Raw genomic sequence first — 24248 nt, 5'->3', positions numbered from 1 at the left:
TACTAAATTTACTTTGGCGCTTTCGCCAAGCCTCAAAACTAAAAGACGGAAGTCGACAAGTTATTTCCGCAAATATACATTAATAATTCACGGACGAAAAATTTTTTCGCAAAGTACGTTGATTCTAACATATAAAAGACAACCACTTATTTCAAGACGAAAAGAATCATGAGAACTGTTTTGATGTCGTTTCAAAAGTAAACCAACTCGCATTTTTAATAATTATAACCGGCATCAATTCATTTCAACTCCAATTATTATGCAAAAAGGATATATTATCAAAACGTGTTCAGTTTTCTTGCATTCATTAGATCACCGAGTTAAACTAGTCAGCAAGTGTATACTCCGAGTATTCTTACAGACTCTTCAACTGAGCCGGAAAACATGGGAGCCAATTCCGTGTTTCTTTACGTCAATTTCAAGGCAATTTTTTGCGTCGCACTTGTTGCGGCTCTGACCAACATTGTCTCGACGCAAAATCTCTACATGTCCATGCTTGATGACGCCAGGGACGCTTTGATGTCCTTTTCTTCTGGAAGTTCACCGACTTCGCTTCCAGGTGGGTGGTCAGGGTTTTCAGGTTACTTTTTCTATTTAAATCTGATTGATTTTGCACCGTTATTCAATAATACCCATACTTGTGCTAGTCTAAGAAGAAATCTGGAAAGGAAAATAAATTGTTTCTCTCGTATAATGATGCCTAAAACAGTTTAGAATGTGGACCGGCAATATCGCCAAAATAAGGTTTTTTGCAATTTATCTGGAACCAAACTTGCTAAACTTGGTTTCAAAATTGACGCTCGTAATTTTAGCTGATACAAAAAGTTCCTCAGAGCTTTTGATTGCTACAACTCAGTCGCTACATTTTTTAAAAAAAAAAGAAAGGAAAGGTTTGATGACTTTTTTCTCAATATTCAAAGAAAGTTTGTCACGAAGTATCCGCAAAACATTTTCTTATCGGTTTCATCTCATGTCTTTATATTCAATCCAAAAAGGCTATTAAATACTCAATCAAATAGCGCAGGTAAAAATAAATCTTCCTCGAGGCTAAGTACAAATTTCCAATCGAATATATTTCGGAATGATTGTCGTATTTCTAATTAATAAATTACTCAACGTGGCATCCGATATCGTCGCAGAGCGTCTTTGTTTGCTTTTCAATACATCTATCTCCTATATTACTGAAAAATTGGGAAAGTTTTTCCTCTCAACAAAGGCAATCGCAAAACGGATCCATATACCGGCAATTTATTAAGTTTTGGAAAGACTTGTTTACGATTAATTTTATTCATAATAACCTCAAAACAGTTAACAGTTCGCTGGGCAACTATCAATCATATTTTCGTTCGACTCATTCCACCAATCAACAATCAACAACTTCAACATTGACAATGGCTCAGTCTCCTCCATTGTTTTTCTCGATCTTGCCAAAGGTTTTGATACTATCGATCATGATATTTTATCAGAAATTTAAATCTGTTCGGTGCTAAAAACAATTTCATTTACTGCATCAAATCATATATCTTACAGAGCCGACAACAGATATGTAAAGTAAATGGTTTTCTTTCAAAGGCAAAACCTCTTTCGTGCAGTGTACCCCAGGGATCAATTTTAGGGCCTTTATTCTTTCTTCTAGGTAGTAAATTCTTGACTACTATCAAGTTGCTTTGCAGTTGTTATTTTAATTGAAGCTCCCCATGTTTTTCTTTTTCGGCGGTTGCTACGCTCAAGGGTTTGATTCTGCTTACACAACTTTAATCTCCCTTTGATACTATCTGCAGGCGAAAATGTTTTCAGATATTACTTTAAATTGAATTCCTGGGCCAAGCAATATGAGACTCATTTAAAAAATTTCATTGTAACTTAATTTATCTATATTACTTATGAAAGAAATAATACAATATGTGATACATTTAATTTTGTAAATTTACTTTGGGAAGAAAAATTAGCATGCTATAGGATATTTTGAAAACTAAATTTTGTATATACATAGTGGTTTATATATAAGTGTCATGAAATTATAACTAAAGAAATTCCGTTCACCAATCAGAGATTAAACATAAAAGCAACCCAGTGATCCAATCAGAACTCGAAGGAATTTCATTAACCAAGCAAAGCGCTTGAAAGTATCTGAAAAAAAGCGCAATTAGTATTGGTTTTGTTTCTGACTGGTCCAGAAAGTTGCGCTTTTTTTTTTTCAAAATAGCAGAGCAAAGAAAAGCAAAATCAAGGTAGGCGCGAAATTATTTTCGATAATCCAATAAATATTAATCATTCCAATGCCCAAAATCAACAACGAAAGCCGTCCTGACGCACAGACTTTTTTTTTTTAGATTTTTGATGTCCAAAAAAACATTTGTTGTATCACAAGTTAATACATACGCTTCCTTCTTCCTAGATTGTACGAATTATGGGTCTTTTTTTAATCTCGCTAATGGTCTCAAAAATGCCTCATAATCCTTTGCTTGAATTTTTCTTTTTAATGCTTGCTAACTACACTCACTACACTAATTATAGCATATTAAAAAAAAAAAAAAAAACGGACAAAGAATCTACACAAATCATACAAACTGTAGTAAAGTACACAAACTACACAAAAAAGCTTCCAAAACAAACTAACATAACTCAGTACAGCTAATACAACAATCAAACAAAAAAAAAATTAAATAAACTAACTGCAGCAACAACACCAAAAAAACATACAACACCTACAGTAACTACACCAACTATACAAAATAAACCAACTACACCAACAACACAAACTACACCAACTACGCAAACTACACAAACTACACCAACGACACCACCTACACCAACTACACCATTTACATCAACTACACCAACTACACCATTTACGCCAACTACACCAACTATACCAACTACACCAACTACACCAGCTACACAAAAAACATCGACTACACAAACTAAACCAACTACACCAAATACACCAACTACACAAACTACACAAACAACACAAACTACACAAACCACACCACCTATACCAACTCTACCAAATACACCAACTACACAAACTACACAAACAACACAAACTACACAAACTACACAAACTACACACACTACACAAACTACACAAACAACACCACATATACCAAGTCTACCAAATACACCAACTACACCAACTACACCAACTACACAAACAACACAAACTACACAAACTACACAAACTACACCAACTACACCAAATACAACAACTACACAAAATACACCAACTACACCAAATACAACAACTACACAAACTACACAAACTACACAAATTACACCATTTACACCAACTACAAAGACTACACCAAATACACCAACTACACAAAATACACAAACTACACAAACTACAAAAACTACGCCAACTACACCAAATACACCAACTACACCAACTACACCAACTACACAAACTACACCAATTACAAAAACTACACCAACTACGCAAACTACACAAACTACACCAACTACACCAACTACACCAACTACACAATCTACACCAACTACACAAACTACACCAACTACACAATCTACACCAACTACACAAACTACACCAACTACACAAACTGCACCAACTACACCAACTACACAAACTAAACAAAGTACACAAATTACACCAACAACACCACCTACACCAACTACATCATTTACATCAACTACACCAACTAAACCATTTACACCAACTACACAGACTACAACAAATACACCAACTACACAAAATACACGAACTACAAAAACTACACAAACTACGCCAACTACACCAAATACGCGAACTACACCAACTACACCAACTACACAAACAACACAAACTACACAATCTACACCAACTACACCAACTACAGCAAATACACCAATTACACAAACTACACAAACTACACAAACTAAAAAAAGTACACAAACTACACCAACAACACCACCTACACCAACTACATCATTTACATCAACTACACCAACTACACCATTTACACCAACTACACAGACTACACCAAATACTAAACCAACTACACCAACTACACCAACTACACCAGCTACACAAAAAACATCGACTACACAAACTAAACCAACTACACAAACTACACCAACTACACAAACTACACAAACAACACCACATATACCAAGTCTACCAAATACACCAACTACACCAACTACACAAACAACACAAACTACACAAACTACACAAACTACGCCAACTACACCAAATACAACAACTACACCAACTACACCAACTACACAATCTACCCAAACTACACAAACTACACCAACTACACCAACTACACAAACTACACAAACTACACAAACTACGCCAACTACACCAAATACAACAACTACACCAACTACACCAACTACACAATCTACCCAAACTACACAAACTACACCAACTACACCAACTACACAAACTACACAAACTAAACAAAGCACACAAACTACACCAACAACACCACCTACACCAACTACATCATTTACATCAACTACACCAACTACACCATTTACACGAACTACACAGACTACACCAAATACACCAACTACACAAAATACACAAACTACACAAACTACAGAAACTACGCCAACTACACCAAATACACCAACTACACCAACTACACCAACTACACAAACTACACCAATTACAAAAACTACACCAACTACGCAAACTACACAAACTACACAAACTGCACAAACTACACCAACTACACCAACTACACCAACTACACAATCTACCCAAACTACACAAACTACACCAACTACACAAACTACACAAACTAAACAAAGCACACAAACTACACCAACAACACCACCTACACCAACTACATCATTTACATCAACTACACAGACTACACCAAATACACCAACTACACAAAATACACGAACTACACAAACTACACAAACTACGCCAACTACACCAACTACACCAACTACAGCAAATACACCAATTACACAAACTACCCAAACTAAACAAAGTACACAAACTACACCAACAACACCACCTACACCAACTACATCGTTTACATCAACTACACCAACTACACCATTTACACCAACTACACAGACTACACCAAATACACCAACTACACAAAATACACAAACTACACAAACTACAGAAACTACGCCAACTACACCAAATACACCAACTACACCAACTACACCAACTACACAAACTACACCAATTACAAAAACTACACCAACTACGCAAACTACACAAACTACACAAACTGCACAAACTACACCAACTACACCAACTACACCAACTACACAATCTACCCAAACTACACAAACTACACCAACTACACAAACTACACAAACTAAACAAAGCACACAAACTACACCAACAACACCACCTACACCAACTACATCATTTACATCAACTACACAGACTACACCAAATACACCAACTACACAAAATACACGAACTACACAAACTACACAAACTACGCCAACTACACCAACTACACCAACTACAGCAAATACACCAATTACACAAACTACACAAACTAAACAAAGTACACAAACTACACCAACAACACCACCTACACCAACTACATCATTTACATCAACTACACCAACTACACCATTTACACCAACTACACAGACTACACCAAATACACCAACTACACAAAATACACAAACTACACAAACTACACAAACTACACAAACTACGCCAACTACACCAACTACACCAACTACAGCAAATACACCAATTACACAAACTACACAAACTAAACAAAGTACACAAACTACACCAACAACACCACCTACACCAACTACATCATTTACATCAACTACACCAACTACACCATTTACACCAACTACACAGACTACACTAAATACACCAACTACACAAACTACACAAACTACACCAATTACAAAAACTAAACCAACTACGCAAACTACACAAACTACACCAACTACACCAACTACACAATCTACACAAACTACACAAACTACACCAACTACACAAACTGCACAAACTACACCAACAACACCACCTACACCAACTAGATCATTTAGATCAACTACACCAACTACACCATTTACACCAACTACACCGACTACACCAAATACACCAACTACACAAAATACACGAACTTAGCCTCTTCCAGGCGTTCAGTTAGTTGGGGCGCAGCGCGAAAAAAGGCGCGCGAAAAAATAAAGAAAAAGCGCGCGAATGGAAGCGAAAGAACGCCTGTGGGCAAACTTAACAAACGGTCGTTCCGGTATACCAGGATCTGGTATACCCTCTGATTGGTCAATTTTGACAGATTTTGTCAACGCTACAACGTTGCTGACGCAGATGAGAAATTCGATATGGCGGCGATCCTTTCATCGAATGTCAAATCTGCGATAAACAACATTCTTAAAAATTTTCCGCATGTGGAGCGCCTTCGAGAATTCTTTTATTTTATTTTCGCGAATAATTTTTCGCAAAAAGCTACTTTTCTAGGGATTTGGGGAATAAACCATTAAATTAATTGAGCCGAGATAAGCCCATTAACCTTTCGTCTCGTTCAGTTCTGATCATTATAAGGATAAAGGAGATCAGTTTACGTCTGGAGTTGCAACCGCGAAAAAATATCAGACGTTCGTCAGGATAAATCCTGTTTCCTAGCCAGAAACGTAATAAATTTTGGTCCACGAGCGTTGATTCACCAAACAACACGAAAGTGAAAAAATCACTGGCGTATAAGACGATTGAACATCACGACATAAACAACGAAGGAGCTTAACACTTTAATGACTGTTTGTTCTCCGTCGATATTCATGGCAGAATCGATTTGGCCACAAATATAAATAGGCGATACTCCCAACGTACTTTGGTCATCACCACTTGTCTGTCCGCCAAGGATTTGCTGGTCGATTCCTGTAGATCTCTTGAGTGCGTGTTAGCACGCTTCGCGGAAGGAGTATATCTCCAGTCGGCGATCTAGCGTTCGTCTGTCGTTTTGCCGCTTTCAGCGATTATCTTTCCACAATCCCCGAGAATAGTTTCACAATACTGACATGCCTTCTAGCCAGTATTCTTACACAGGTCAAACAACTTACATTCGAGAAACTTGGGTCTCTTTTCAGTTCATGCCCTAACGAACTGGCAAGGTCGGCCAACACTATTAAAGCTCTCTGCTCCCGAAACCTTATTAAAAACAACAATAAAAATAGATACTCCGGGAATTTTTGTTCCCTGGCACTTTACAATTTTCTGGCAAAACCTGCAACACGTCGGAGGATGGACTGTCAATTCGCTTGCAGAAAAAAACGGAGAATTGAGGGACATGAAAAGCACAATCGAACAGGAAAGACGCGCCAACTCACAATTCAAGATTGAAGGATCATATTTTCCGGAATTCTGATTAGGGTCTGATTGACTTCTGCTGACAACTGAAAACCACAAGCCATATAAGTGGGCGGAACGACCGTCTGTTAAGTTTCCCACAGGCGTTCTTTCGCTTCCCTTCGCACGCTTTTTCTTTATTTTTTCGCGCGCCTTTTTTCGCACTGCGCCCCAACTAACTGAACGCCTGGAAGAGGCTAACACGAACTACACAAACTACACAAACTACGCCAACTACACCAACAACACAAACTACACAAACTACACCAACTACACCAACTACACCAACTACACCAACTACACAATCTACACAAACTACACAAACTACACCAACTACACAAACTGCACCAACTACACCAACTACACAAACTATGCGAACTAAAAAAACTACACAAACTACACAAACTACACAAACTACGCCAACTACACCAACAACACCAACTACACCAACTACACCAACTACACAAACTACACAAACTACGCCAACTACACCAACTACACAAACTACACAAACTAAACAAAGTACACAAACTACACCAACTACACCAACTACACCAACTACACCAACTACACCAACTACACCAACTACACAATCTACACAAACTACACAAACTACACCAACTACACAAACTGCACCAATTACACCAACTACACAAACTATGCGAACTACACAAACTACACAAACTACGCCAACTACACCAACAACACAAACTACACAAACTACACCAACTACACCAACTACACAAACTCCACCAACTACACAAACTACACAAACTACACAAACTATACAAACTACACAAACTAGACAAACTACACCAACAACACCACCTACACCAACTACATCATTTACATCAACTACACCAACTACACCATTTACACCAACCACACAGACTAAACCAAATACACCAACTACACAAAATACACGAACTACAAAAACTACACACACTACGCCAAATACACCAACTACACAAACTACACAAACTACACCAACTACACCAACTACACCAACTACACAAACTATGCGAACTACACAAACTACAGAAACTACACAAACTTCACAAACTACGCCAACTACACCAACTACACAAACTACACAAACTACACAAACTACACAAACTACACAAACTACACAAACTACACAAACTACACCAACTACACCAACTACATCAACTACACAATCTACACAAACTACACCAACTACACCAACTACACAAACTATGCGAACTACACAAACTACAGAAACTACACAAACTTCACAAACTACGCCAACTACACAAACTACACAAACTACACAAACTACACCAAATACACCAACTACACCAACTACACCAACTACATCAACTACACAATCTACAAAAACTACACCAACTACACCAACTACACAAACTACGCGAACTACACAAACTACACAAACTATACCAACTACACCAAATACATCAACTAAACCAATTACACAAACTGCACCAACTACACAAACTACACAAACTACACAAACTACACAAACTACACCAAGTACACAAACTACACCAACTACACAAACTACATCAACTACACAAACTGCACCAACTACACAAACTACACAAACTACACAAACTACACAAACTACACCAAGTACACAAACTACACCAACTACACAAACTACACAAACTACACAAACTACACCAACTACACAAACTACACAAACTACACAATACACAAACTACACAAATTACAAAAACTTTTCAAACTCCACAAACTACAGAAACTATACAAACTACACAAAAACTACATAAACTACACAATCTACACAAACTACACCAACTACACCAACTACACAAACTACAACAAATACACAAACTACACCAATTACAAAAACTACACCAACTATGCAAACTACACAAACTAAACCAACTACACAATCTCCACAAACTACACAAATTACACCAACTACACATTAAACTGCACCAACTACACCAACTACACCAAATACACCAACAACACAAACTACACAAACTAAACAAAGTACACAAACTACACCAACAACACCACCTACACCAAATACACCATTTACATCAACTACACCAACTACACCATTTACACCAACTACACAGACTACACCAAATACACCAACTACAGAAAATACACGAACTACACAAACTACGCCAACTACATCAAATACGCCAACTACACCAACTACACAAACTACACAAACTACACCAACTACACAAACTACACCAACTACACCAACTACACCGACTACACCAACTACACCAACTACACCAACTACACCAACTACACAATCTACACAAACTACACAAACTACACCAACTACACAAACCACACCAACTACACAAACTACACGAACTACACAAACTACACAAACTACACCAACTACACCAAATACACCAACTAAACCAACTACACAAACTACAGCAATTACATAAACTGCACCAACTACACAAACTACACAAACTATACAAACTACACAAACTACACAAACTACACCAACTACACCGACTACACCAACTACACCAACTACACCAACTACACCAACTACACAATCTACACAAACTACACAAACTACACCAACTACACAAACCACACCAACTACACAAACTACACGAACTACACAAACTACACAAACTACACCAACTACACCAACTACACCGACTACACCAACTACACCAACTACACCAACTACACCAACTACACAATCTACACAAACTACACAAACTACACAAACTACACCAACTACACAAACCACACCAACTACACAAACTACACGAACTACACAAACTACACAAACTACACCAACTACACCAAATACACCAACTAAACCAACTACACAAACTACAGCAATTACATAAACTGCACCAACTACACAAACTACACAAACTATACAAACTACACAAACTACACAAACTACACAAACTAAACAAACTACACAAACTACACAAACTACACAAACTACACAAACTAGAAAAACTACACAAACTACACCAACTACACAAACTACACCAACTACACCAACAACACAAACTACACCAATTACACAAACTACACCAACTACACAAACTACATCAATTACAAAAACTACACCAACTACGCAAACTACACAAACTAAACAAACTACACCAACTACACCAAATACACAATCTCCACAAACTACACCAACTACACAATAAACTGCACCAACTACACCAAATACACCAACAACACAAACTACACAAACTAAACAAAGTACACAAACTACACCAACAACACCACCTACACCAAATACACCATTTACATCAACTACACCAACTACACCATTTACACCAACTACACAGACTACACCAAATACACCAACTACAGAAAATACACGAACTACACAAACTACACAAACTACGCCAACTACACCAACTACACCAACTACACCAACTACACAAACTATGCGAACTACACAAACTACAGAAACTACACAAACTTCACAAACTACGCCAACTACACAAACTACACAAACTACACAAACTACACCAAATACACCAACTACACCAACTACACCAACTACGTCAACTACACAATCTACAAAAACTACACCAACTACACCAACTACACAAACTACGCGAACTACACAAACTACACAAACTATACCAACTACACCAAATACATCAACTAAACCAATTACACAAACTGCACCAACTACACAAACTACACAAACTACACAAACTACACAAACTACACCAAGTACACAAACTACACCAACTACACAAACTACATCAACTACACAAACTGCACCAACTACACAAACTACACAAACTACACAAACTACACAAACTACACCAAGTACACAAACTACACCAACTACACAAACTACACCAACTACACAAACTACACAAACTACACAAACTACACCAACTACACAAACTACACAAACTACACAATACACAAACTACACAAATTACAAAAACTTTTCAAACTCCACAAACTACAGAAACTATACAAACTACACAAAAACTACATAAACTACACAATCTACACAAACTACACCAACTACACCAACTACACAAACTACAACAAATACACAAACTACACCAATTACAAAAACTACACCAACTATGCAAACTACACAAACTAAACCAACTACACAATCTCCACAAACTACACAAATTACACCAACTACACATTAAACTGCACCAACTACACCAACTACACCAAATACACCAACAACACAAACTACACAAACTAAACAAAGTACACAAACTACACCAACAACACCACCTACACCAAATACACCATTTACATCAACTACACCAACTACACCATTTACACCAACTACACAGACTACACCAAATACACCAACTACAGAAAATACACGAACTACACAAACTACGCCAACTACATCAAATACGCCAACTACACCAACTACACAAACTACACAAACTACACCAACTACACAAACTACACCAACTACACCAACTACACCGACTACACCAACTACACCAACTACACCAACTACACCAACTACACAATCTACACAAACTACACAAACTACACCAACTACACAAACCACACCAACTACACAAACTACACGAACTACACAAACTACACAAACTACACCAACTACACCAAATACACCAACTAAACCAACTACACAAACTACAGCAATTACATAAACTGCACCAACTACACAAACTACACAAACTATACAAACTACACAAACTACACAAACTACACCAACTACACCGACTACACCAACTACACCAACTACACCAACTACACCAACTACACAATCTACACAAACTACACAAACTACACCAACTACACAAACCACACCAACTACACAAACTACACGAACTACACAAACTACACAAACTACACCAACTACACCAACTACACCGACTACACCAACTACACCAACTACACCAACTACACCAACTACACAATCTACACAAACTACACAAACTACACAAACTACACCAACTACACAAACCACACCAACTACACAAACTACACGAACTACACAAACTACACAAACTACACCAACTACACCAAATACACCAACTAAACCAACTACACAAACTACAGCAATTACATAAACTGCACCAACTACACAAACTACACAAACTATACAAACTACACAAACTACACAAACTACACAAACTAAACAAACTACACAAACTACACAAACTACACAAACTACACAAACTAGAAAAACTACACAAACTACACCAACTACACAAACTACACCAACTACACCAACAACACAAACTACACCAATTACACAAACTACACCAACTACACAAACTACATCAATTACAAAAACTACACCAACTACGCAAACTACACAAACTAAACAAACTACACCAACTACACCAAATACACAATCTCCACAAACTACACCAACTACACAATAAACTGCACCAACTACACCAAATACACCAACAACACAAACTACACAAACTAAACAAAGTACACAAACTACACCAACAACACCACCTACACCAAATACACCATTTACATCAACTACACCAACTACACCATTTACACCAACTACACAGACTACACCAAATACACCAACTACAGAAAATACACGAACTACACAAACTACACAAACTACGCCAACTACACCAACTACACCAACTACACCAACTACACCAACTACACCAACTACACCAACTACACCAACTACACCAACTACACCAACTACACCATCTACACAAACTACACAAACTACACAATCTCCACAAACTACACAAACTACACCAACTACACAATAAACTGCACCAACTACACCAACTACACCAAATACACCAACAACACAAACTACACAAACTAAACAAAGTACACAAACTACACCAACAACACCACCTACACCAAATACACCATTTACACCAACTGCACAAGCTACACAAACTACACCAACTACACAAACTACACAAACTACACCAATTACACAAACTACACAAATTACACCAGCTGCACAAACTGCACCAACTACACAAATTACACAAACTACTCCAACTACACAAACTGCACCAACTACACAAACTACACCAACTACACAAACTACACAAACTTCACAAACTACACAAACTGCACAAACTACACAAACTACACAAACGACACCAACTACACAATCTACACCAACTACACAAACTACACGAACTACACAAACTACACAAACTACACCAACTACACAATCTACACCAACTACACAAACTGCACGAACTACACAAACTACACAAACTACACCAACTACACAATCTACACCAACTACACAAACTACACGAACTACACAAACTACACAAACTACACCAACTACACCAAATACACCAACTAAACCAACTACACAAACTACAGCAATTACACAAACTGCACCAACTACACAAACTACACAAACTACACAAACTATACAAACTACACAAACTACACAAACTAAACAAACTACACAAACTACACCAACTACACAAACTAGAAAAACTACACAAACTACACCAACTACACAAACTACACAAACTACACAAACTACACCAACTACACCAACTACACAAACTACACCAACTACACAAACTACACAAACTACACACACTACACAAACTACAGCAACTACACAAACTACACAAACTACACAAACTACACCGACTACACCAACTACATCAACTACACAAACTACGCGAACTACACAAACTACACAAACTATACCAACTACACCAAATACACCAACTACATAAACTACACAAACTGCACCAACTAAACCAACTACACCAAGTACAGAAACTATGCGAACTACACAAACTACAGAAACTACACAAACTACAGAAACTACACAAACTTCACAAACTACGCCAACTACACCAACTACACAAACTACACAAACTACACAAACTACACCAACTACACCAACTACACAAACTGCACAAACTAAACAAACTACGTACACTGCACAAATTACACAGAATACACAAACTGCACAAACTACGCTACTTACATCAATTACACAAAGTACACAAACTATACAAACTACACAAACTACACTAATTACACAAACTACACAAACTACACCAGCTGCACAAACTGCACCAACTACACAAACTACACCAACTACACAAACTGCACCAACTACACAAACTACACCAACTACACAAACTACACAAACTTTACAAACTACAAAAACTGCACAAACTACACAAACTACACCAACTACACAAATTGGATCAACTAAGCCAACTACACAAACTACACAAACTACACAAAGTAAACTAACTACGCTATTTACACAAACTACAAAACTACACCAACTAAACAAACTACACAAACTAAACCAACTACGCCAACTACACAAACTACACAAACTACACAAACTACACAAATTACACCAACTACGCAGACTACGCAAACTACACCAACTAGACAAATTGCACCAACTACACAAACTCAACCAACTACACCACCTACACAAACTGCACAAATTACACCACCTACACAAAGTACACAAACTGCAAAAACTACACAATACTACACGAACTACACAAACTACACAGTCAAACTGCACCAACTACACCAACTACACAAACTACACAAACTTCACAAACTGCACAAACTACACAAACTACACCAACTACACAAGCTACACCAACTGCACAAGCTACACAAACTACACCAACTACACAAACTACACAAACTACACCAATTACACAAACTACACAAACTACACCAGCTGCACAAACTGCACCAACTACACAAATTACACAAACTACACCACCTACACAAACTGCACCAACTACACAAACTACACCAACTACACAAACTACACAAACTTCACAAACTACTCAAACTGCACAAACTACACAAACTACACCAACTACACAAACTGGATCAACTAAGCCAACTACACAAACTACACAAACTAAACAAACTACACAAACTACACCAACTACACAAACTAGAAAAACTACACAAACTACACCAACTACACAAACTACACAAACTACACAAACTACACCAACTACACCAACTACACAAACTACACCAACTACACAAACTACACAAACTACACACACTACACAAACTACAGCAACTACACAAACTACACAAACTACACAAACTACACCGACTACACCAACTACATCAACTACACAAACTACGCGAACTACACAAACTACACAAACTATACCAACTACACCAAATACACCAACTACATAAACTACACAAACTGCACCAACTAAACCAACTACACCAAGTACAGAAACTATGCGAACTACACAAACTACAGAAACTACACAAACTACAGAAACTACACAAACTTCACAAACTACGCCAACTACACCAACTACACAAACTACACAAACTACACAAACTACACCAACTACACCAACTACACAAACTGCACAAACTAAACAAACTACGTACACTGCACAAATTACACAGAATACACAAACTGCACAAACTACGCTACTTACATCAATTACACAAAGTACACAAACTATACAAACTACACAAACTACACTAATTACACAAACTACACAAACTACACCAGCTGCACAAACTGCACCAACTACACAAACTACACCAACTACACAAACTGCACCAACTACACAAACTACACCAACTACACAAACTACACAAACTTTACAAACTACAAAAACTGCACAAACTACACAAACTACACCAACTACACAAATTGGATCAACTAAGCCAACTACACAAACTACACAAACTACACAAAGTAAACTAACTACGCTATTTACACAAACTACAAAACTACACCAACTAAACAAACTACACAAACTAAACCAACTACGCCAACTACACAAACTACACAAACTACACAAACTACACAAATTACACCAACTACGCAAACTACGCAAACTACACCAACTAGACAAATTGCACCAACTACACAAACTCAACCAACTACACCACCTACACAAACTGCACAAATTACACCACCTACACAAAGTACACAAACTGCAAAAACTACACAATACTACACGAACTACACAAACTACACAGTCAAACTGCACCAACTACACCAACTACACAAACTACACAAACTTCACAAACTGCACAAACTACACAAACTACACCAACTACACAAGCTACACCAACTGCACAAGCTACACAAACTACACCAACTACACAAACTACACAAACTACACCAATTACACAAACTACACAAACTACACCAGCTGCACAAACTGCACCAACTACACAAATTACACAAACTACACCACCTACACAAACTGCACCAACTACACAAACTACACCAACTACACAAACTACACAAACTTCACAAACTACTCAAACTGCACAAACTACACAAACTACACCAACTACACAAACTGGATCAACTAAGCCAACTACACAAACTACACAAACTAAACAAAGTAAACTAACTACGCTATTTACACAAACTACAAAACTACACCAAGTAAACAAACTACACAAACTAAACCAACTACGCCAACTACACAAACTACACAAACTACACAAACGACACAAATTACACCAACTACGCAAACTACGCAGGCTACACAAACTACACAAATTGCACCAACTACACAAACTGCACTAACTACACCACCTACACAAACTACACAAACTGCACAAATTATACCACCTACACAAAGTACACAAACTGCAAAAACTACACAAACTACACCAACTACACAAACTACACAGTCAAACTACACAAACTACACCAACTACACAAACTACACCAACTGCACAAGCTACACAAACTACACCAACTACACAAACTACACAAACTACACCAGCTGCACAAACTGCACCAACTACAGAAATTACACAAACTACATTAGCTACACAAACTACACAAACTGCACAAGCTACACAAACTACACTAATTACACAAACTACACAAACTACACCAGCTGCACAAACTACACCAATTACACAAACTACACAAACTACACCAGCTGCACAAACTGCACCAACTACACAAATTACACCAACTACATTAGCTACACAAACTACACAAAGTAACCCAACTACGCCATTTACAGAAACTAAAAAACTACACCAACTAAACAAGCTACACAAACTTAACCAACTACGCCAACTACACAAACTACACAAACTACACCAACTACACAAACTACGCAAACTACACAAACTACACAACCTAAACAAACTACGCAAACTACACAAACTACACAAAGTGCACTAACTACACCAACTACACAAACTGCACAAACTACACAAACTACACAAACTGCACAAACTACACAAACTACACAAACTACACAAACTACACAAACTGCACAAACTGCACAAACTACACAATCTGCACAAACTAAACAAACTACACAAACTACACAAACTGCACAAACTACACAAACTACACAAACTACACAAACTGCACAAACTACACAAACTACACAAACTACACAAACTGCACAAACTGCACAAACTACACAAACTGCACAAACTACAGAAACTACACAAACTACACAAACTGCACAAACTGCACAAACTACACAAACTACACAAACTGCACAAACTACACTAACTACACAAACTACACAAACTACACAAACTACACAAACTACACAAACTGCACAAACTGCTCAAACTACACAAACTGCACAAACTACACAAACTACACAAACTACACAAACTGCACAAACTGCACAAACTACACAAACTACACAAACTACACAAACTACACAAACTACACAAACTACACAAACTGCACAAACTACACAAACTACACAAACTGCACAAACTACACAAACTACACAAACTTCACAAACTACACCAACTACACAAACTGCATCAACTACGCTAACTACACAAACTACACCATCTAAACAAACTACACAAACTAAACCAACTACGCCAACTACACAAACTACACTAACTACACAAATTACAGAAACTACACCAACTACACAAATTGCACCAACCTCAAAACTGCACCAACTACACCAACTACACCAACTACACAAAGTACACAAACTACACCAACTACACTAACTACACAAACTACACAAACTATACAAACTACACAAACTACGCCAACTACACCAACTGCACCAACTACGCCAACTACACAAACTACACAAACTGCACAAACTACACAAACTACACAAACTGCACCAACTATGCTAACTACAGAAACTACACAAACTTCACCAACTACACAAACTACACAAAGTAAACCAACTACGCCAATTACACAAACTACAAAACTACACCAACTAAACAAAGTAAACAACTTAAACGGACTACGCCAACTACACAAACTACAGAAGCTACACATACTACACAAACTACACAAGCTACACCAACTACACAAACTGCATCAACTACGCCAACTACACAAACTACACAAACTACACCAACTACACAAACTACACAAAGTAAACTAACTACGCCATTTACACAAACTACAAAACTACACCAACTACACAAACTACACAAACAAAACTAACTACGCCAACTACACAAACTGCACAAACTACACCAACTGCACCAACTACGCCAACTACGCAAACTTTACCAACTATACCAACTACATTAACTACACTAACTACACGACTATATTTAATCGGACTTTTCTAGAGTTGTATGGTGAAGATGCCTCTTTTTGCTAACTGCGGATACGGTTTGGGCATCTTTGGATGGTACGAGAACTCGAATGCTTGCTACTAAGACAAAAGTATCTTAAGGCGGTTTGCAAGAAAAGCAGATATTATTAACTGAAGGATTATTGGAAACCAAAGAGAAAATTGTCGGCAACGAAGCATTTGTCAAAGATAGTGAAGTTTTAGTTTTGATAAAAATGTCAAACATGAATCTTGCTACATTGCTGTAGTTTTTTAAAATTATTGTTTATAATTATCTCAGAAAAATGCGTGGTGACCTCCAATTTTCTCTTTGGATTTTTGTAGTTCTTGGTAAAATCCTTTTTTCACATAGTTATAAACCGTGCAACTGTATTAGGAGTCACCGTCGTTAAGAACACATTAAGCGTAAGTATTATCTAATACCCAGTCCATTATACAAACCCCTTTCAAAATACACTTTTATGCCTGGACTTTTTGCAAATATAATTATGCGAAAGCTCAAGTGATTAATTCATACAGACGAAATCGAGGATTAATCTTCAGACAGGTACGTTTAAAGTGCCCCTAACCCTTCAATTTATTTTCTTTTGGTAGATGTCCATATCTTTCAAGCACTCTTTTTCGAAAAAAATTTTAAGAAATATTGAATCCTTTTTTTTTTTTTACAAGCGCTAGAAGTGAAGGCAGTCTTGTCGATATTTTCACCTATCGTTCGCATTAGTCCCCCACTCGGCCAAATCTGGAGCGTGACGTAAGAAAAGGACATCGTGCAAAAATATCCGAAGATTCGCGGTAATGCTTCAATTGTAAACAGAGAAAATGGTTGGAAAATGTGTGGTTTTTGGATGCAGCAACTCTCGAAATGTAGAGAAAGGAATCAGCATGCATAAGATTCCTTCTGAATCCTTCTGGTGTCCTTTTCTTACGTCACAGCTAAGAAAGTGTCAAATATCGGACGCTTTTCATTGGCTCGTTCCTAATGAGCCCACGAGACAAACATTTGTCCAGCGGGGCTTAAAGCGCGCAAAAAATTTAAAAATTTCAGTAACTTTTAGCGCTCGTAAAATAAAAAGGATTCAATATTTCTAAAAAAAAATTCGAAAATGAGTTCTTCACAGATATGGAAATCTACCAAAAGAAAACAAATTGAAGGGTTAGGGGCACTTTAACTTTAAATTTTTTACGTACGTGTTTTTATCAATTTAATTTAGTCCCTCATGCTAGTGTCGTTCCTTTGAAACCTCCAGGACCTCCTCCGAAGAAACGAACGACGCCATCCAACAAGTTCCTTGAGGTACTTGATACAATTGAAAGGGCCATGTACGAAGCTCAGGCATTTTGGTCACGAGATCGTCACAGCACGCGGCGTCTTGCAAAAATAAAAGAAAACATCAAATTGGCGACACGAGAGCGCAACTATCTGTTTGCGCGCCAGTCTATTGGTCGTGGTCTATATTCGGCGATACAGCTAGCCAAGATAAGCAAACGGAAGAAGAGAACCTTTACCAGGAGTGCCGTGAGCACGTTTATGGATATGGTCAAGAAAGAGATCGGTGATTCTGCTTTTGATACTTTCATGAGTGTCAATGAAACCGTTACCCTGATGTTTGCTATTGATGATACTGGGAGCATGGGCGATGATATTCAAGCCGCTAAATACATCGCAGAATATATAGTTAATTACCAAAGAAACGTGGTCGTGGACTACATTCTATCACCTTTCAACGATCCAGGTTAGTTTACTGGCTGCAAAATGCGAAATTAAACAGAGTACGGCAATCAATCATGTTTGACGGTCAACACTTTTCCACTATTACAACTCTTTCGTCGATGAAGGAACAACAGAAAGTCTTAAAAGCCATAATTGTTCAATGTTGTGTTAACCTTGAAATCTTTAGTGGGGTTTGGGGAGAGGGAGGGGATTCTGTCGTGAATGACCTGAATAACTTTTTAATAAGAGAGAATCGTGAAGTCTCCATGACAGTTCGAGAAAATGAAGAAGGTGTCAAATTACATTCTTTTAGAGTAAAATGTAGATAAAAAGTACTATAGCTGAGTCTTTTCCTGGAAAACGGGAAGTACCCTGCTGACACAAAAGTTAAGAAGACAATATTTGCAACCTTGACTAGAAAAGTCAGCCAAAGTCTGTAACGTTTACGGAAAATTAATATCGAGAGTAAACTAGAACAAAAATATGTTTTAACTTAAAGGGAGTTCGATTCTGAGTTATTGAAAGGTTGAGTTACTCGTGGTTGAATAAAACTGGAATAAATAACAGGAGCCTATTTTCCTATTTTCCAGCAATAATTCCATCTACTCCCCACCAACAATTATATGACAGGCTCTGTCATTTTATCTTTAAAGGAACCGGACCAGTCACTCGTAAAGAACCCTCAGAAAAGACACAGTTTGTAAAAGCTATTGGAAGGCTTCGTCCCCGTGGCGGTGGAGACTGCCCAGAGCTTACATTCAAGGGAATCCTAAAAGCCCTGGAAGCAGATCCAGAGTACGGCTCACCTCTTTATGTTTTTACGGACGCCTCAGCAAAAGATCATACAACCGAAAACATGGAAGAGGTCCTATCGATGGCGGATGTATATGGCACAACTATAAACTTTTTCACGACTGGTCTATGTTACCGCTCATCGTATGAGCCATTTGAGACGCTCGCCAAAGAAACATGTGGTCAAATGTTTCAATTTCGCAACAGCGGTGAATTGAGGAGGGCTACTGGTCTTACCGCTCGCTCTCTTGCAGGATCAACTTGCCTAGCAACCGGAGGAGTTGTATACTCAAGTGGTAAGAAGAAGCGAAGTGTGAGAGGATCTTCCTACAGCATCCCTATTGATGATTCCACAGAAAAGATTATTGTTTCAGTGACCACCGAACGAATGGGCCCACGCATCACTCTGAAGGATCCCAGAGGTTCTATAATTAGATCAGGCAAGATTTCTCTGTCCAGAGGAGCGATTTACGAGCTCAACAACCCTCTGCCGGGAACTTGGAGGCTGACGGTGTCGAGCGCTGGAAAACACTCGTACCAGATTAGAGGCTCGAGCAAAACAAATGTCGATTTTGAGCACTTCTTTGTCATGATTCCAAACAGTGAAATTAGAAGAAAACCAATACCTATATCACACCCTCTTCTTGGTAAGTGCACTTCAATATGAGGAGCAAGTACGTTCTCCCGGCGACGTATTGAAACTTCAACGACCCTTTCCCTCACCTCCTCTCTTGCCCTTGCACCCCCAACACACCATGTTGTGTTGAAAATAACTGTAAATTTGCTTTCGTTTCGCCTTACTTCCTTCTGTTACTAGTTAGCAAAACTCGTGCAACTTTTTCAAACAATGGGAACCAAAACCAAAACTAATCATGATTTTCTCCACTGTTTTTCCCGCGACTGAGATCGGTTACGCGTACTTTCTTAGTATCCTGATTGGCTCATTGCACTGTGGGTCCTAACGTTAGTTTTAGTTTCCTCTCCAACATTAATTGGAAATTCATAAACCTACTGCATAAACATCTTTACTGATTTACTTTCCATGTTGTTTTCCTCACATAGGTCAGAAAACTTTCGTTATCGTTACGATAGCCGGATCGAACAAGATCAACAAGAACACACTCAACCTTGATTTCATGAGCAAAAATGGAAGGCGTCTTGGAACAGCAGCTGTCACTCCCCATGGATCAAGTAGCGCCCACTTTACATCCTCTTTCACCCCTCCCTCTGTGCCCTTTAAGCTGAAGTTGAGAGGGAAGACAAAGGCAGGGTACAACTTTGAACGAACCTCGCGAAATATAGTGCACCCAAGTCACGCTCTGATCAGGGTCCTCTACGCCAGAAACGAGTTCACAGTACCAGCTGGAGGCAGAGGTTTCGTGATTTTTGTGGTTTACAACACAGGGCCAACAGACGTTTTTGACATCAAGGTCAAAGATCGCCTCAAACTGGTCCACCATCTTCGCCGCTCGAAAATCACTGTTCGCCATGGTCGTAAAAGCTTCTTCTCCGTCACCTTCAAAGCACCACGCTCGGCTGTACGAGGGAAAGGAGACGAAGTGTTGGCGACTATCACGGGCCGAAAATCGAAGAAGACCGTCGGCCATGTCGTGATGCTAATGGTTGTCTAACACGCATGATAGTCTCAACTCGCGCTACAAGCGTAAGTGAAGGGCTCATAACGCCTTTGAACCGTTGATTTAGATTTGAATAGTTTGATTTCTGTTTTACAATCGTATTTGCTTTGCTTTTGGTGAACATTGAAAATGAGACGTTCGTAGAAAAAAAAGAGTGTAGACTTCGACCTGATTTGTACTTTTTAGTTTGATGAGTAGGGCAACATTGTAACCAGGTATTTTTGCATAATGCATCAACCATCAGCGGTATATATTTATACTGGAAAATCTGTGTCGCATTGTTTGATCTTACTTGGATATCAGAGCGTAAATTTATTTTTTAAGAAATGTAGTAAGGTTAACGCTAATGGGCTGCGCTTTCTGTTGTTGTGATTTTTGTTTTCTGATTTTAGATTTTAAATAAAATATTAAAAAAGTATTGTAGTCATTTTTATTTTTCCATTCGGTAGGACGAGAAAATGATGGGATTGATCAGGAAGGAGAAGAGTGCATTCAGTGAAATACTAGAGAACTTTAAGCAGCGACAACGACAGCACGACTGGAAGCTTGCTTTCAGAACGTGTTTCAGAAAAATACAACAAAAATTCATGTTGTTTAGGCTACTTCCCGATTATTGTAACTCAGTCAACCTGTACAAAGAGGGCGGACTTCCTTGGAACTAAATTGGTAGGAGTGGTGCTCAAGTTAAGAAAGAGATTCAAACATTCGCCGTTGTTTACTCACGTTCTTCACAAAACTTAAAAATTTGTCATTTCACGTTGTTGTTTTGACAGAGGATCACCCATAATGATATGCACCAAAATGTATTACGAACATGCAGAGCGACCGTTTTTCTCATCAAAGCTATTATTCTGTAACCGTCGCCGTCTGGTCGTTGTTTAAGCTCCCTAGTGTTCGCGCGTGGCGGGATAGAGGCGCGCACTGTGATTGAAATACCGATTATTGTAATTATGATAAGAAGGCGCACACGTGACAGAAAAAACAGCGGGATCGGAGAAAACGTATGCACTTTGCAGGAAGAGACACGTAGGTGGCCAGGGTAATGAATCCCCGGCGGACGGGTAAAAATGTGGGTTTGGAAATAGTTTGTGCGTGGCGGGAAAACCGTGCGCGACCAGAGAACGTTTACTCGCGTGACTAAAAAAAACAAAAGGAAGAAAACAGAAGACGCTTGCGCGGTGGAACAACTAACGTCATAGTAAAACGACCTTTTCTATGGGCTAAATTTGGTGCATTTG

At 38.3% G+C, this 24248-nt stretch overlaps 2 protein-coding genes and 1 long non-coding RNA gene across 3 annotated transcripts in view; 2 read left to right on the top strand and 1 right to left on the bottom strand.

Moving 5' to 3' along the window:
* LOC146478892 (uncharacterized) overlaps positions 1–24248 on the top strand; it is a 314457-nt gene that overhangs the window by 142355 nt on the left and 147854 nt on the right. The gene's annotated exons all lie outside the window — the stretch shown is intronic.
* Positions 1–24248, bottom strand: part of LOC146478900 (uncharacterized) — a 121950-nt gene that overhangs the window by 87052 nt on the left and 10650 nt on the right. The gene's annotated exons all lie outside the window — the stretch shown is intronic.
* On the top strand, positions 321–23428 carry LOC146478902 (von Willebrand factor A domain-containing protein 7-like). The gene is made up of 4 exons (XM_085111627.1): positions 321–559; positions 20118–20603; positions 21235–22020; positions 22436–23428. The coding sequence occupies exons 1-4, from the start codon at positions 385–387 to the stop codon at positions 23002–23004; spliced, it is 2016 nt and encodes a 671-aa protein (XP_084967753.1). The 5' UTR covers positions 321–384; the 3' UTR covers positions 23005–23428.

Source organism: Pavona decussata, unplaced genomic scaffold, assembly GCF_977016875.1.
Source record: "Pavona decussata unplaced genomic scaffold, jaPavDecu1.1 SCAFFOLD_62, whole genome shotgun sequence".
Classification (NCBI taxonomy): Eukaryota; Metazoa; Cnidaria; class Anthozoa; order Scleractinia; family Agariciidae; genus Pavona; species Pavona decussata.
This window is presented reverse-complemented; position numbering and strand designations above follow the sequence as displayed.